Source organism: Astatotilapia calliptera, chromosome 15, assembly GCF_900246225.1.
Source record: "Astatotilapia calliptera chromosome 15, fAstCal1.2, whole genome shotgun sequence".
Taxonomy (NCBI): Eukaryota; Metazoa; Chordata; class Actinopteri; order Cichliformes; family Cichlidae; genus Astatotilapia; species Astatotilapia calliptera.
In genome coordinates this window covers 32,267,906-32,284,070 of record NC_039316.1, presented here as the reverse complement: position 1 = coordinate 32,284,070, position 16,165 = coordinate 32,267,906, and the positions used below count along the sequence as shown (strand labels likewise).

Genomic DNA, 16,165 nt, shown 5'->3' with positions numbered 1-16,165 from the left:
CTGGCCTTGGTATCTGTTGTGCTGGTCACACAGTGGATATTTTCAGGAATTTGAACCAGAGATGACGATAACTGAACAGAGAATGGGGAAATGAATACAGACTGAATTTAAACCAGGGAGAGAACTCAAAGTTGCATAACTAAACTAACCGTCAAAATAAAGCAGGACTGAAAGAAGGACCAGGAAAAAGCTCACACCCAGAAAAGGGTGTAGAGCCTGCTTCAGGTCAGTGATGAGTTACTACCCCAGGTGGAGGAGTTCAAAGATCTATGGGTCTTGTTTGTGATTGAGTGAAGAGTGAAACGGGAGATCGACAAACTGATCATTGTAGCATCCTCCAGAGCAGGGGTCTGGAAGTCCAGTCCTTGAGGGCCGGTGTCCTGAAACTTTTCCATGTGTCCCTGTTGCAACACACCTGAATAAAATGAGTAGGTCGTACCAGGAGGAGGCTCAGTGGCACACCCAGGACATGCTGGAGATAACTCTCGGCTGGCTTGGAAAAGACTCGGTGCCCCCCAGAAATATAAACTGCCCTGAGGCAATTGGTGTTGTGAAATGCGTGAGTGATCCTGGCCGTGCAGTCATTACTATTTAGGTTGGCGTAACCTCTCTGGAGCATGTAGATTAATGTATCATCCACTTCCAGATTTGGTTGATCTGGGAACTGCCCAGGTGAGCCAGGGCCAGTCTTTCCGTGACCCATGTGGACATGGGCTGTGAATGAAGAAACTGTTCAGCTCATTTCCTATCTCCGGGCTGCCCACCGGTTGTCACTTTAAACCCAGTGATTTTCTTCATTCCACTCCACACATCCCCTGTGGTGTTCTGCTGAAGCTTGAACTCCAGCTTCCTCCTGAAGGACTTCTTGTATTTTTCTGAGCTCTTAGGCTTTGCTGGACTCTCCTCGGAGAATAAACAAATCGTTTTATCTCTCTCTCTCTCTCTTTATATATATATAAAAATATTTTATACAGGACTTCATGAGTATTGTGCAACTGATACATAATTACGTGAACATATCCACTGTGTTTGTAGCCCATATGTATTATCACAGCAGGGCTGCTGTACATCGAATGACCAGCAGATGTCAGTACTTCCAAAGGGGCTTCATCACACCTTCAGAGCAAAGCTTTACCCAGCCGGAACTTTGAGAACTAATTAGAACTATGAGAGGTGTTCCTCTCACAGTTCTAATTAGAAGTCACTCTATAGAACACAAACACCTGAATGTTGAATATAATATGACAGTCCAGTGTGTTTCAACTACCCAGTCTTACCTGTCGACAAGGACCGCCTTGATGACGACTGAAGACTTACTTGTTGTGCCCCACCTCCCACTATTGGTGACGTCACGAAAGGACAAATCATTTTAGCGCGAGGTCATTCGGCCTCTTCGAGCAGCCGGTTACAGCGAAGCGGAGGCGCCATCTTAGGACACTGAAAGTGAGTCGTGCTTTTCTTCTTCAGAGAGAACAGAGGAAAGAATTAATGGCGATTAGTTTGTTATGGACGTGTAACTGTCAAACCGCGATTCATGTTGAAAGGCGGGTTTATTTTATTTCTGTCTCTAATGTCAAGCGCAGACACTCCTCCTTTAGGTCGCGTTAGCTTGATGTAGCATAGCATTTTACCGTGTCGTTAAAGCCAGTGTAATGCTAGCCTGCCGTGCATTTTGAGCACATGTACAGCTGGTTGGTAACCTTTCGGCGACTTTTATTAACGTTAGATAACTGTTGTAGTTTAGGTGCGTTGAGGTCATTAAGCCAAGATTTTCCTGCTGACAGTCAAACTAAGCTGAGCAGCACGTGACCCACTCGCGAGAGTGGGTTGGTTGTGTTAGCAGTTAGCTTAGCTCACGCTAACCTTGTCTCTCATTGCACTGCAGCTCCGCCGGCAGGACGCCACCATGTATCCCACTACACTGACGCAGATCGCCCGGGCCAACCCGTTCAGCGCCCCCCTCTTCACCCTGCAGAAAGTGGAAGAACCCCTCCAGAGCCATAAGGGCCAGAGGAGCCGACGATTGGCAGCAGCTGCCACCGTAGACGGTAAAGCCGGCCGAGACTCCGAAAGGTCGCTGCAAGGCTAGCGTTAGCTTAGCTGAGCAGATGTACCCGGTTGCGGCTAACTACTTTCGCACATTATATGTAGTCGGACTTACTATTTGAGCAGGCACGTGTACTCGATTTGTTTTATGTACGGGTTAGGTGGTCCGGAGGACTGTTGGATGATGATGTTGGAGCAGTCGGGCCTGCCCTGCATACAGGCCGCCCGTGGAGGACACGGAAGGACACAGCAGCGCTCAGCCTTTGCACAGCAATGCGCTGTTTGACACACTTTAAGGATTTTCTGAACGCTAATTATAACAAAAATGAATGTGACCCTGACTCTGAGCTGCTCAGGGGTCACCTTTGAAGGCAGATGGCGCAATGGCTGTGGTACACAGTACAACAGTGTTCTTATCTGGGGCCTTGCAGTCTGCAAACAGGTTTTCAGAGAACCAAGTCTCAGCACAAGATTTGAACTTCCTTCCCTGCTCAAGTCTAGGCCCAGCCATTTGACATCAAGCTTGGATCATTTGTTTTTGAAACAGAAACTGCAGTTTTTACGTTTGTTAGTGTTTAAGTTTGGAAGACAAAATATCCAATTTCCTAGTTAAATGATACGGGCAGTAAAAAGCTCTTTGGGTAAGAGGAAAAGTGGATGACAAACTTTCCATAAGCTCACTGCTCCAGACTCAGTCATGCTGAGCTCATATTGCCCTGTTCTTAAAGTCTGTCCTGTGTTTCTTCAGAGGGAGACAGTTGTGAGTTCGGCTCACAGAAGTATTTCATCCTGTGTGGCTTTGGTGGGATTCTGAGCTGTGGCACCACACACACAGCTGTCGTTCCCCTCGATCTGGTCAAATGCCGAATGCAGGTCTGTCGCTGCGGCTTGCTGCCATCGTCTTTGGCCCACTTACCATAATTCTGTTTGTCCTTTTAAAAAAAATTAATGCATCTTTCCATGGGAGAAATGTCACCAGCATAGTTGTGGTGAATTTGTTTTTGCCATTAGTTCCCATTAATCTGACATGTTGGAGTGATCATAACATACCTGCATGATTTTTCACGGTATTGTTAAATGAATGCCACCCACAGAAGAGGACCAGTGTCTGAAGGTCAGAAGGACCGACCTGAGGGAGAACAGTTTCTCTTTTGACAGTTTTATTACACACAGCTGAGTTTGGCTTAGGCAACACACTGACTGTTCATTAACAGGACTGCAAAGACAGCCGTACGTTTGATACGACAGTTTCTCTGCTGTGTGTAATCATTCCAATGAAATGAATATTGTTTTATTTCAGTTTAATCAGACCATGTTTTTAATCAGTTGGGGATCCTGCTAATGTTTTGCATTTGTTTTTAGACTTACTGACATATTGACGATCTGTTGGAAGTTTGAAGTGTGTTAAGAAAAGCAGTAAACGAGGAGAGAGAACTGCCTAACTGCAAAACATTACTGTGGTCCCTGACCGCTCATACTGAATTTGTACAGTGATTTGATCATACTGTCCTAATGATTGGTGGCATGTTGGTGACAGAGGCATCCATAATGGAAGGGTGTTGGCACTGAATTGAAACAGTTGCGACCTGGAGCAAAACACACTTATTTGGTGTTTCAGTGGTGACTCCTTCCATTACTTGGCCCTGTGTTTGTTGATTTTTGTCCTGTTGCATGTGACCTTGCATGCTGCATGTCTTTGTCCCCTCCCTTCTACCACAGAGGAAGTCAGCTGCGAGTTTGGCTCCTCAAAGTACTATGCTCTGTGTGGCTTTGGGGGTATCCTGAGTTGCGGCCTAACACACACAGCAGTGGTGCCCCTCGACCTTGTCAAGTGCCGTCTGCAGGTTTGTATGGAAGCTGAACCTCCCAGTAGCCAGCATCTACGCCAGCCTCTCAAACCTTCAACTAATGAGTATGTTAGCAAGGAGTCTACGAATTATTGTATATTAAAATAAATATCAGTCATTGAGTTGAAGTGACTTTGAACAAACAAAGACAACTGTTTGCTTCTTGAGAATGTGGATCCTGAGTGTACAAGAGCTTGTTAAACCAAGCAAAGCAGAAATGGACAAGTTTAATTAACAGTAAATGACTCTATTTGCCCTCACACAGTATTATTATAAGTGTTATTAACAGTAACCTGACATGAAAACAGACGTCTCCAGTCCAAGTATGTTCTTAGTGTCAGCCTTCTGGTGCTGGTTACCTGCAGACAACACTACCCCTAAAACCCCTGTGTTCAGAGCTGATATGGTGATCACGCCAGTGTTTCTGTTCCTTAGGTGAATCCTGATAAATACAAGAGCATTGGCAATGGATTTGCAGTAACGGTGAGAGAAGATGGTGTCAGAGGTCTGGCAAAGGGCTGGGCTCCTACCTTCATTGGCTACTCCATGCAGGGACTCTGCAAGTTTGGTTTCTATGAAGTGTTCAAGATCCTCTACAGTGACCTGCTAGGAGAGGTGAGTGGAACTTTTTGACACTTGACTGGGAACGCCTGCCAAAGCAGGGTGGGCACGAGTCATGCTTCTGGTCTACAGAAGAAAGATGGGATGAGTTTAAAGGAGTCCTTTGAGCGTTTATTGACCATGAAGCTGCTCTGAGTTGTCACATTATTTTGGAGAAATCTGAACTGCCTTCTTCATGTGTGTAAATGCAGTGTAGGCTATGTGTGACTTGCTTGGAACTACTCTTATTTTCTCCCACTGTGTGACCAACAGGAGAATACGTACCTGTGGAGAACCTCCCTGTACCTGGCTGCCTCAGCTAGCGCAGAGTTCTTCGCTGACATCGCTCTGGCTCCAATGGAGGCTGCCAAAGTCCGTATCCAGACCCAGCCAGGCTATGCTAACACCCTCAGAGAGTGTGCCCCCAAGATGTATGCAGAGGAGGGCCTCTGGGCGTAAGTTTGTTCCATAACGTGTGGTAGCACTTGATTGAATAATTAAACGGAGAACAAGTTTGTGATGCTAACACGCTCCTTAGATCCACCTCTGGAGGGCGCTGTTCTCTGAGCAGAGCTCCTCAGCAGCTTTCTGGCTGTACAGTTGGAGGTGCTTGAGTCATTGGCGTGTGAGAACAGTCTACCTGTCCCCCAGCCCATCTGCTGCACTGGCAACCCTGTCACTGGGCAGGGATCTCCCAGTGCAGCGAGCCTGGGGGACGGACACATTCAACATAGTCTCTGCATAGAGCTGGAAGACAGTTTGGAGTGATTTTTTTTTTAATTTATTTTTTAAACTACATTTAACCAGCAAAATGTGTAAGCTACACAGGTACCTGAGCCTAAAACTTACTTTAAAATTAGGGGATATTTATCTCTATATGAAGTTCTAGTGCCAAGTGTCTCTGAGCTCATTCCTTGTTTTTTGCCTGTAATCCCAGTTTCTATAAAGGAGTGGCTCCCTTGTGGATGAGGCAGATCCCCTACACCATGATGAAGTTTGCCTGCTTTGAGCGAACTGTGGAGATGCTCTACAAGTATGTTGTCCCTAAGCCCCGCAGTGAGTGCACCAAACCTGAGCAGCTGGTCGTGACCTTTACGGCTGGTTACATTGGTGAGTTTGGGGATGTTTCCCTGCTGATGTTGATTAAATGCTGCCATGTATTTTGAGTAACTACTAGACCTTTAGTTGTAGCATGCAAAGTAAACTCCAATCATTTTTGCTGTATAAGGCTAGAAAATCAAGGTTGAGGTTTCTAATGTCTCGTTGCTTTGTGTGCAGCTGGTGTGTTCTGTGCCATCGTGTCCCACCCTGCTGACTCGGTCGTGTCTGTGCTGAACAAAGAGAAGGGCAGCACTGCTATGCAGGTCCTCAAGAGGCTGGGACCCAAAGGTTTGTATCAACATTATTTCAGTTGTTTCATCAGCAGTAGTATGAAACGAGGTTTATGACCATCCACTGCTGGAGGAGCAGAGCTTCTCAGCAGCTCCTATGTTGTGGGAGGAGTTTGAGTCATGGCATACCTGCAATCAGGCCTCAGTTGTGTCTCAGGGGTTCAGGAGTGCAACTTTGTGAACAATTCACTTTTACACTGCTCACCTCCTGTACTTGGTTTACATTCAAGTAGGGTTGAATGATGACTTTGTGTCTAGCACATTTTTGTGTTCAGTGGATAGCAAAGTGGCTTTTGTGTCTACTGAAGTAGGACTTGATTGACCTGAACCACTGTTTTGTGAGGTGAGGAATAACGGACTGCTGTCTCTTTCAGGTGTGTGGAAGGGTCTTATTGCCCGTATCATCATGATTGGTACTCTGACAGCCCTGCAGTGGTTCATCTACGATTCTGTGAAGGTGTACTTCCGCCTGCCACGCCCCCCTCCACCTGAGATGCCCGAGTCCCTGAAGAAGAAGCTCGGTCTTACAGAGTAACCCATCTTGTCACTGAGCTGCATTCTCCAGAAGCAACACATTTAAACCCCCAAATTCCTACAGCACACAGCAGCCACTGTATTTATGTCCTCAGCTCCTGCTGCTCTTCAGGGCCCAGGGGTGCTACTTCTCATGTATATTTAAAAGCAAAACGGGCGAGAAGATGGAGCCGTCACTCTTGGCTGATCAAGGGTCTGACATAATTTTTCTCTGTAGAAACATCAGTCTGGTTTTATCAGTTCCTGTCCTTAGATTATTTGGAAATTCTAATTAAATATTTCCTGGAAAACACCTGTTGTCTGTTTCTGCTTTGAATTAAAGCGTTTGTTTTTAAGGTTATACAACATCTATCACAGTGCATCTGCCCTGTGCAGGAATATCAATTTTAAAGGAGCGCTACTGCTATAACTGGGAAGGTTCTGTGTATTACACTGAAATTTGCAGTGGTTTAAGGTGGTGTAGTTGTGATGCATCATATGCTGCTAGTTTCAGTTGCCTGAGGTCATCAGCATGGAGAACCAGATTTCTGTCAACTGTTTGCGTAGTGTAATACACTCACTGGAAGATCGGTACATTTTAATTAGAGATGACTGACTAGTCTTTGTTCACTGTTCAAGGTGTTCTTGGTGGGCCTGTGTTTTAGAGTACCACCAGAGGGAGGTCTTACTCCACCTTCAGGCTGAAGAAGTTGAGAGGGATGTTTCTCCTACCGAAAATGCTATGGAATTATATTTGGGTACGAAGGGAGAAAAATATATCATCTGAGCAAATAACTTCATTTGATGGCCACATTTGTTGTCACTCATGCAATCAACAACCTACCCATGCAGAACTCTGCAGCAATGCACACAAACCATTCAATATGCTGCGCAAGCACTGCTGCAGTTTGATGCACTCACTCTATGAATCAAGTGACTGGAGGGCAGAGCCCAAAGGAAGAGAACTCACAATGCAATTGGCCACACATAAGCAGTGTTCAGAATGAAGTTTCCCAATTATCAACAGTTGCTGTGCAGTAGTAGAAAGATTGACCATTGTCACTTTAATGCTGAAGAACAGACCTTTTCTGATTTTTTTTTTTTTTTCCTTCAAAAAATTATAGTGAGCATCAGGAAAGATCCTTATTTAGCAAATATAAACCTGGCCATTTCATTACCATACCCCACAACCTTAAATTTGAAACTATTGACAATTTAAGTGTAAAGTTAAATGATTACTAGCATCTTAGCTGCCTTTTCTTTTAAAAGCCACACTATTAGCCATAGTTGATGGTCACATAGGCATTCATTTTACTCTTTTACCACGTTAATTTTACCTTAATCACTCAGCTGTTGGGACTGCGGTCCTCTACTTCTAGTTGGCTAGAAGTAGGCCCATAGGCTGTGCCTATGAGACCTGCTTACTATTTGTTGTTGGTATTTATACACCTCTCTGCATTTAATTATTAGTTATTATAATATCTGGAGTCCAGAGGAGGTCTTTGTCCAGTCTTCCTCCCCTCACGCCACCCAGTCGCTGCCCCTCCCTAAGCAAGTCAAGTCAAGTGGCTTCATTGTCATTCCAACTAGGGCTGGGTATCGTCACTGATTTCTAGAATCGATTCAATTCCGATTCACAAGGTCCCGAATCGATTCGATCCACGATTCGATTTAATTCGATTCGATTCAATTTAAATCTGGGAAATTTTGACAGTCAGAAATATAATTCAGATCAGTACATTTACATATTTTTGTATCTATAAAAAGGAAGCTGACACTCGCAAGACTTTATCCAAGCTGTGAGCATCACAGCAGATGCCTTTGTGTCAAAGTAGCTGAAGATAAAACACAGAAAAACATGTAGGTGATTTTCCTGGCCTGGGATTTTATAAAAATATTCTGCAGTACATCAAAAACGAAAGAAAACCATTAATTAATGAACATTACCTCTGACGTTACAGCGGTTTTATTAGAGACACGGCTAAGCATTTTGCATTTTGAATAATATTAAAAAGTTTAAATTTGTTCAGTATTGAACAGCAGAAATGAGGTTTTCTTTTCGGAAGAATGTAAAAGGGAAAAAAACAGCGGCCGACAGCGCTGTAAGCAACAGTAGACTTGTGCGTAACAAGCAAGCGAATAATGAAGAAAGCAAAACTGTTCGAGAGAGAGAGAGAAAGAGAGAGGGAGAGGGAGAGAGAGAGAGCTGCGCATTGCAATGGAAGCAAAACAGTAAAAGAGTGAATTCATGACGATGTTTATGTGAAGCGTTTGGATCTTCTTTTGCTGCTGGTTCGGTCAATATTGTTTGGAGAGAGATCAAACTAACAGCCTTAGAATCAGCACATAAAGGGCGTGAACACAAAGCGCGGACCCGGATCAGCGAGCTGTCGGCTTTCACTTTCAGCCCCGACTGTGAGAAAGGCGACATCTAACTGATTCTGATCCGCGGGTCACGCCCTGTGTTTAAGTCTATGTGAAGAATCCGTGTACCTGCTCTCATTTACTGTTTGGTGGTTCTTGAAATTTTTTGTGAGATGTCACCAGAGATTCTGGCATTTCGGACAAAATAAATTTATATTAAAAAATCGATTCAGGATTTTAATGAATCGATTTTACGTTATCCAAGCCAGAATCGATTTTAATCGATGAATCGATTATAAAAACCCACCCCTAATTCCAACCATGTGCAGTGGTACAGTACACAGTGAAACGAGACCATGAAGCTACATATGACATATAACAGACAATCAACACAGGACTTTACAAAGTTCAATGTGCAAAAATTGCAAATAAACAAAACAAAGAGTGCAACACCAGACAGAGCAGAACGATATAGACACAACAGTGGAAACTGAGCATTGTACAAAAAGTAACTTGGAGGTGTGTGTGTGTGTCAGTGCAGTTACTCAGTGTTCAGGAGTCTGACGGCCTGGGGGAAGAAACTGTTCGGCAGTCTGGCAGTGACGGCCCGAATGCTCTGGTACCTCTTGCCAGAAGGCAGCAGGGTGAAGAGTGTATGTGAGGGGTGCGTGGGGTCCTCCACAATGCTGGTGGCTTTGCGGATGCAGTGGGTGTGATAGGTGTCTATGATGGAGGGAAGAGAAGTTCTCCGCCAGGTGGACACCAAGGAATTTGGTGCTCTTGACAGCCTCCACAGATGCTCCATCAATGTTAAGTGGACAGTGATCTCTCTGTGCTCTCCTGAAATCTTTTGTTTTGTCCACATTCAGACACAGGTTGTTGACTCTACACCAGTCCATTAGATGTTGCACCTCCTCTCTGCATGCTGGTGTGAGATTATAGCATAACATATGATCAATTATTCCATTGTCCTCATCTCAGACTGTGGTTGATGGTTAATGTAGAAGTCAAAAGCTGGAATTGTGCAATAGATATTGTTCATTACTGATAGATCCTATTTTCTAGTACAAATGGCACAGTTTTGTGTGTGTGAGAGAGAAAGACAATTTAGAATTTTATTTTTATATTTTTTTGCTCTATAAAAGTGATTGATTCTACTATTAAATATCCAAGGAACCAAAAGTAAGCTGTCTGACAGCATAGTGCTGTACTCGGGTGATATAGTACTGTGAGGTCTGAGGAATATAAGATGGGGCCTGATTATTCAAGACCTTCTATGTGAGGAAAAGGGTTTTTAATTTGCTTCTGGATTACCAGGGAGCCACTGCTTCCTGTTAAATTTTGCAGATACATTTGCATGCATCCACTATCATACGCTCACGTTGTGCCTCATGATCCTAATAGTGTATTTGCTAAAATGATGTAGTAGAGCTGTGGAACATAAAAATCAGACACTGCATTTCAAACTGAGTTAAAAGGAACTACTGTGTCACAAATGAAATGATAGCGCCTAGCAGATTTACCTGATGCTCATCTAATGGGCCTGAGCCTGGCCTGGGTCACAGAAACTCCCCCTTACACACACACACACAGACACACACAGTGTGCTGTTGTACTGATGGTGTCATTACAATCCATTTGTTGCCCACAAAATGGGCAGCTTCTACACTGGCAGCAATAGTGTTGTCTTCTATTGGGATAAGGTTGCATCTCAGTGGGTACAACAGGGCCGCCTGGCAGGATAAGGTTGCCGGGGGTCATGGGAAATGGAGTCTATTTATGTGTTCCCTGTTTGTGAGGCAACACTGTCATCTGTGAATGATTGAATAAAACATCAACACTATGGGGGATAAAAAGGTTTGTCAGACGCTCAGTTTACTCATCTCCTCTTTTTGGGTGGATCGCTCCAGTAATTTCCACGTTTAGGTAGAATACGAAGAATCCATTGATTTGATAAACTAACAGGGTTATTGCACATGCTGCTTGAACAGTATGTGTGGCCTATTTTAGTACTCCATCTCCAGCACGTCCCACTGTTGATGGAAATAGCAGTGGGCTCCATCAGGGACAGTCAGGGTTTAGCCTTCATTATCAGGTCCACTTTCAACTATGTTTCCATTGCACTGCGCCAAGTCCACACAGACAGGCAGATCATGCACCGAGGACCCCGTAAACTTGCTTTTTTCCTTTCTTTCTCTCTTTCTGTTTTGAGTTTTAAAAAAGTGTTTGTGCACTTTAGAGTCCAAAAGATTTCAGTTTTTAAAATATTTTTACTGAACACTGTAATGTGTCCTATGAAAAAACATATTAGATAACCTGCAAACGACTAAAAAACAAATGTATATGGATTGTTACAAACTTTATCATTTAGTGTTATTTTACATTAACAGTATTTTTGCCAACGTGAATGGTTGAACGAGGGCACTGGGTATTTCTGTCGCACCCTGTCCAAAGATTAAACCAAAGTTGAACTCTGTAGCATTAACTTGACTCACCTTGTCTGAAGGAAGAGAAAACCTTCTAATTAGCAGATGATCTGCTCTACCTCCTTAGCTACAGGCACCTCATGACAACAAAGGAGTTGGAACATTCTGACTGCCCTCGAGTTGCTCAACCTGGGGTCCAGACTTAAAGCTGATTACTCCAGAGCAGGGGTGTCAAACTCATTTTACATGATAGGCCACCTATCACTCTTAAGAAATATCTTTAGCAGTGCACATTCAGGCCTGTGAGACTCATTTAGACACTCAGACACTGAGCCATAGCTGTGTGCTACATGCAGACATTTCTGCATCTATGCCATTCAAAGACACTTTGTATATACTTTAAGTAATATTCAATACTAAACTGTCACTTTAGTCTTTTTCAAGGAAGCTAATTTTTAACTCTGTATTGTCAGAACCCCCCCCCCCCCCAACTATTTTTATGGATTTGCTACTACTAGGGAGACACACACGAGGTTTAAGGCCTGGACAAATTTGAATCCTGCACAATGGAAAATAGCTGAAAAGAAAAACGGGTATGACTTTATCCAGGTCCTAGTCTTATAAAGTCTGCACTCAGCTTTGCGGTTTACAATAACAATATTACTGAAATTTAGCCAGATGCTGCTCATTTTATGTTTTCTTTCGTTTCTTTACTCTTTCCCGAGATGCTTGCATTTAAATCCGGTGTTGTGCCAAAAATGATCGCCAGCTGCCAAAAACCGATTTCCGGTATTTGCCAAAAACTGATTGCTCCTATTTAAACTGCTATAAATAACTTGTTGGTCTATAATACGTGAAACATATGTCAAATGTATCCCTCATCATCTTAAGCCACAAACAACAATCCTGTAAAAAGGTAGAAGCCACAATCAGTATTTGGCAGTGGCTTTTATATATCCTTTATTTATCTTGACATTAAAAATGTCTTTTTTTTTTAAGTTCAAGTTGACAGCGGAAATTGCAACAAATATAAAAAATAGTTCTGTAAACATATTTTAAGTGGACAAAAAGGACCGGATTGGTTATAATCTAAGTACAATAAGACAGAGCTATAAAGATACTTGAAAAACAGGTCATTTTTAAATTTTATATGTAACCCCTTTGTAAACCCTGTTCACCGAAGTCTATTTACCAACATACGTAAGGATATTACACATAAAAAAAACATACGGAAACATTGGAAAACAGTTTTGGGCGCAACACCGGCTCCCGGCTGTCCCCTATCTTCTTTTACATAGTGATATGTTCCCAGTCTGTCTTTGCATGTGATTGGCCGCATGATATGCCCATCAAAATAAAGTCCCGCCCCTGCTAGCATGGATCAGCAGGGCTCCAGGACTGAAGATTCGACTATTAATAACGGACATATGAAATTATATAATTGTTAAGCTGTGTCCCAAAACCTAGGCCGCATCTTTCGAGGACCCGGCCTTCGCGGTCTGCGTGGACCGGGTCCTAGTTTAATTATCACATGGAGAGGAATAACATTCCAAGTGGAGTTGAGATATTTTTGTACATTTTTTACCCAATTAATGATAAATGTGTTGTTTAAAGTGCTAAAATCCAGAAAGTTTAGACCGCCTTTATCATATGTGTTCAAGAGAACAAGTTTCCTTAAATACTGAGTCTTATTTCTCCACACAAAGCTAAAGAGCATCTTGTCAGTGTCATTTAGAATAGAGTAGAATAATCCTTTAATTGGCCCCTAAGGGGAAATTTGTGTGTAACAGCAGCAAGAAAGACACATATACAAACAAACAGTACACAAGACACAGAACAGAAACATACAGTTTTTACATATTTACACCAAGGACAATGGTTCTGTTGGAGTGAATTGTTAAATGTTGTCATTTTTATGCCACCTCTGATGAAAGGAATTCCACTGTCCTTCCCCCAAGATTCTCGAGGTTCTGGGTGGGGGGCTGTAGTGTTTTATTACAGACACATCCTTGTGCTTTTTGATCTAAGCTTCCTGTGGTCAGCAGGAGGTCACACACACACACACACACACACACACACACACACACACACACACACACACGCACACATTCTTACAGAAGTTCACACATATACATACAATGCCTGGTCTTAGGACCATGTGGGCGTTGCTTTGCTGTGATGTGTTTTGTGTGAACTGTCTCTCAATAAAAGGCAGCGGGAGGAAGCCAGATTTGGGGTCATTTTCGTGGTGGACACAGACGAGGCCTCCCTTGCGCAAGTAATCGATCGATCGACTGTCTTGTTTTCTTCATGATGAATAAGTCTCTAGAATTAGCGGGGCTTGTGGAAACACAGACCCAGCAGTTACCAAAAGCAGAGTACTGTATCATTATTGAATTAAATTAAATTAAATACAGATAAGAGGCAAAACCTGGTTATAGTGTGAATCGGTTGATAAAATAGTGCAAGTTACAGTGCTGATGTAAACATCTATGTTTGTTGGGAGCAGTTCTGAGTCTGACAGCTGCAGAAGAGGAAAGACCTGCGAAACACTCCTTCATGCATTGAGAATGCAGCAGTCTGTCACTGAAGGAGCTCTGCAGTTCAGCAACATTTAAGAGTTTTTTTCTCCTCATGGATAGACAGAGCTGCATATATTAATCGTAAAATTCGCTCTGCTTTGGTGATCAAAACTCTTCCTCTTAAGAAGAGATCTCTAGGGGCCACTGGTTTAGTCTACTTTGAGTTTTCTGGAAGACAGATTTCACATTTAAGGATGTTCCTCTTGGTTGATCCTTAGTAATTATTATTCCCAAGTATCTCACTTCATTTTTAACTTGTATAGTACAAATAGATGTACTGAAATATTCCTTAAGTTCACACTTGTTAATATTCAGATCTACGCCAGAAGCTCTAGAGAACGCTTCCAGAGCTGCAGACGTGTTTTTGGTTCATCAGAAAAACAGCAGTATCATCAGCCATTTGACTGATTATCAGATTTCTGTCCAGCAGTGAGATACATGTGAGATCTAAAGCTCTTGTAAAAAGAGGTACAGAGATGCAGGGCATCCTTGTCTAATGCCTCTTGACAGATCAACTTTAGGACAGGTTCCACTAATTAGTTTCACTGAGCCATTGCAGTTTCTGTATAGAGTCTCTATGGATTAACAACAGTAACTTTCAAAACCAAATTTATGTAAGGACTGTACAATGGACTGGTGTTCCACAGTGTCAAAGGCTTTATAAAAATCTAAAAAATAACATGAATCAGAATCAGAATAATCAGGTAAATGGTCTTCGTGAGTTTGGGAATCAGTGTGTTCAGTCACTGAGTCATAGTGAGTGGAAGACTTTCTTCATTGAGACGTTCCTTCACATAAAAACGAGCTAGCTCAGTAGCAAAAAACCTCATGAAATTCTGCAGCTAGACTGTCTGTTCCTGGTGATTTGTTATTTTTGAGAAGATTAATAGTGCTCTACACCACTTACTGTGACTGCATATCATTTAAGGTCCTAGTAGAAATGGAATTCAGCAAGGAGTCTGCTGAGGCCTGTGGGAAATTGGATCTTTAAAGTTGTTTATAGAAGATAAAGATCTCTCCTGGTCAAAAAAACACAGCATCATGGTCAGTAAAGCCCTACAGCGACTCTACTTCCTCCACAAACTGAGGAGAGCAAGAACTTCGACCCCCATTATGAGCACCTTCTAGTGAAGCATTGTTGAGAGTATCCTCGCCAGCTGTATCACTGTGTGGTACGGCTCCTGCACTGGGTCCTGTTGGAAAAAGCTACAAAGAGTAGTGAGAGCAGTGGAGAGGATTGTGGGTACTTCTTTTTCCTCCCTCCAGGACATCTGCTGCACCTGCCTCACCTTAAAAGCCTTCTGCATTACAGGTGACTCCACTCGTCCGTCCAACAGTCTTTTCAGTTTGCTGCCATCGGGATGGCAAACTGTTGTGTATATAAGATTGTATTGTTCTCAGGGCTGGACTGGGACAAAAAATCAGCCCGGGCATTTTGACTAGTGACCGGCCCACCATGGTATTACAGGAAAATCCATAAAGCCTTTATAATAAACTTAAACCTACACCAGCCTCCCTATTCTGGTATTCTAAACAGTACTTAGCAAAAATATAAAACAACTTAATTTATAATTACATATACCTAACTAATAGGGTTGCCAACTCCCAGCAAAAAAAGAAAAAAAAGGGAACCACTCCCGTACCCTCTGCCTCAAGATGCTTAATTGACAAAACTGATTTTAATTTAATGCACGTATAAAACAAATGCACAGAAATCTATTCTTTTTCTCCAGTAATTAAATAGATTCAACATCTTTCTTCAACAGAATTGCAGACTGCACAGATGGTACCTTCCCAAAGGAAAGAATACTATAACTTACAAGGGTATATACTAGACTTAATATTTACTGAATACTATAATGGATTTCTGTACATTTTACATCAGATGAAAACTTTGGTTGTAAGATTCAGATAATTATTTATTAAAAGCTAGACATTTTAACCTTCCTGCCTTCTTGGGACCTTTTTGTGCCACTGCTATGTGTTAAATGGCTGCCATTTCCACTGTGTTCAGTGGAATATAACCAAACTTGCCACAGGATAGTTTTTACCTGTCAGTGTGAATTCCTTAAATCAGCCTAAAATGGCTGAGCAGCAGAAATCCCCACACCCATCACCCTGGGGACCATTTTCTGCCCATTGACTTCCATTATAAACGCTATTTTTCAACCCCAAATTATCATCATATGATTTTATTTTTTCTTCTTTTCTTGGATGTCAATGAAGACTCAGGGCCTTGAAGTTTTAATTTTTTAATTGCAAAAAAAATGCAAAAAAAATAATGGCAGGTCAAAATGTATGTTGGTGCCAATCTTTGGTCCATCTAAAGGCCTACTTATAATGACAATCACATATTACTTCAACTGGTTTTTTGTGGAAATATTTAGTTTCGTTTT

The 16,165-nt window shown here is 42.5% G+C and overlaps 1 protein-coding gene and 1 non-coding gene across 3 annotated transcripts; both read left to right on the top strand.

Moving 5' to 3' along the window:
* Window positions 1-1,233: 1,233 nt before the first annotated feature.
* Window positions 1,234-6,710, top strand: slc25a3a (solute carrier family 25 member 3a). 2 transcript variants are annotated; one of them, XM_026142457.1, is made up of 8 exons: window positions 1,234-1,443; window positions 1,886-2,048; window positions 2,795-2,919; window positions 4,329-4,508; window positions 4,767-4,948; window positions 5,431-5,603; window positions 5,772-5,882; window positions 6,259-6,710. In XM_026142457.1, the coding sequence occupies exons 2-8, from the start codon at window positions 1,907-1,909 to the stop codon at window positions 6,417-6,419; spliced, it is 1,074 nt and encodes a 357-aa protein (XP_025998242.1). In that variant the 5' UTR covers window positions 1,234-1,443; window positions 1,886-1,906; the 3' UTR covers window positions 6,420-6,710. The 2 variants fall into 2 exon arrangements, with proteins under 2 accessions (XP_025998242.1, XP_025998241.1); XM_026142456.1 differs by lacking the exon at window positions 2,795-2,919 and adding an exon at window positions 3,766-3,890 and having other exon boundaries at window positions 1,235-1,443.
* LOC113007211 (small nucleolar RNA SNORA53) lies at window positions 5,018-5,217 on the top strand. The gene has a single exon (XR_003269889.1). It is a non-coding gene; the product is annotated as a small nucleolar RNA SNORA53 (small nucleolar RNA).
* Window positions 6,711-16,165: the final 9,455 nt, after the last annotated feature.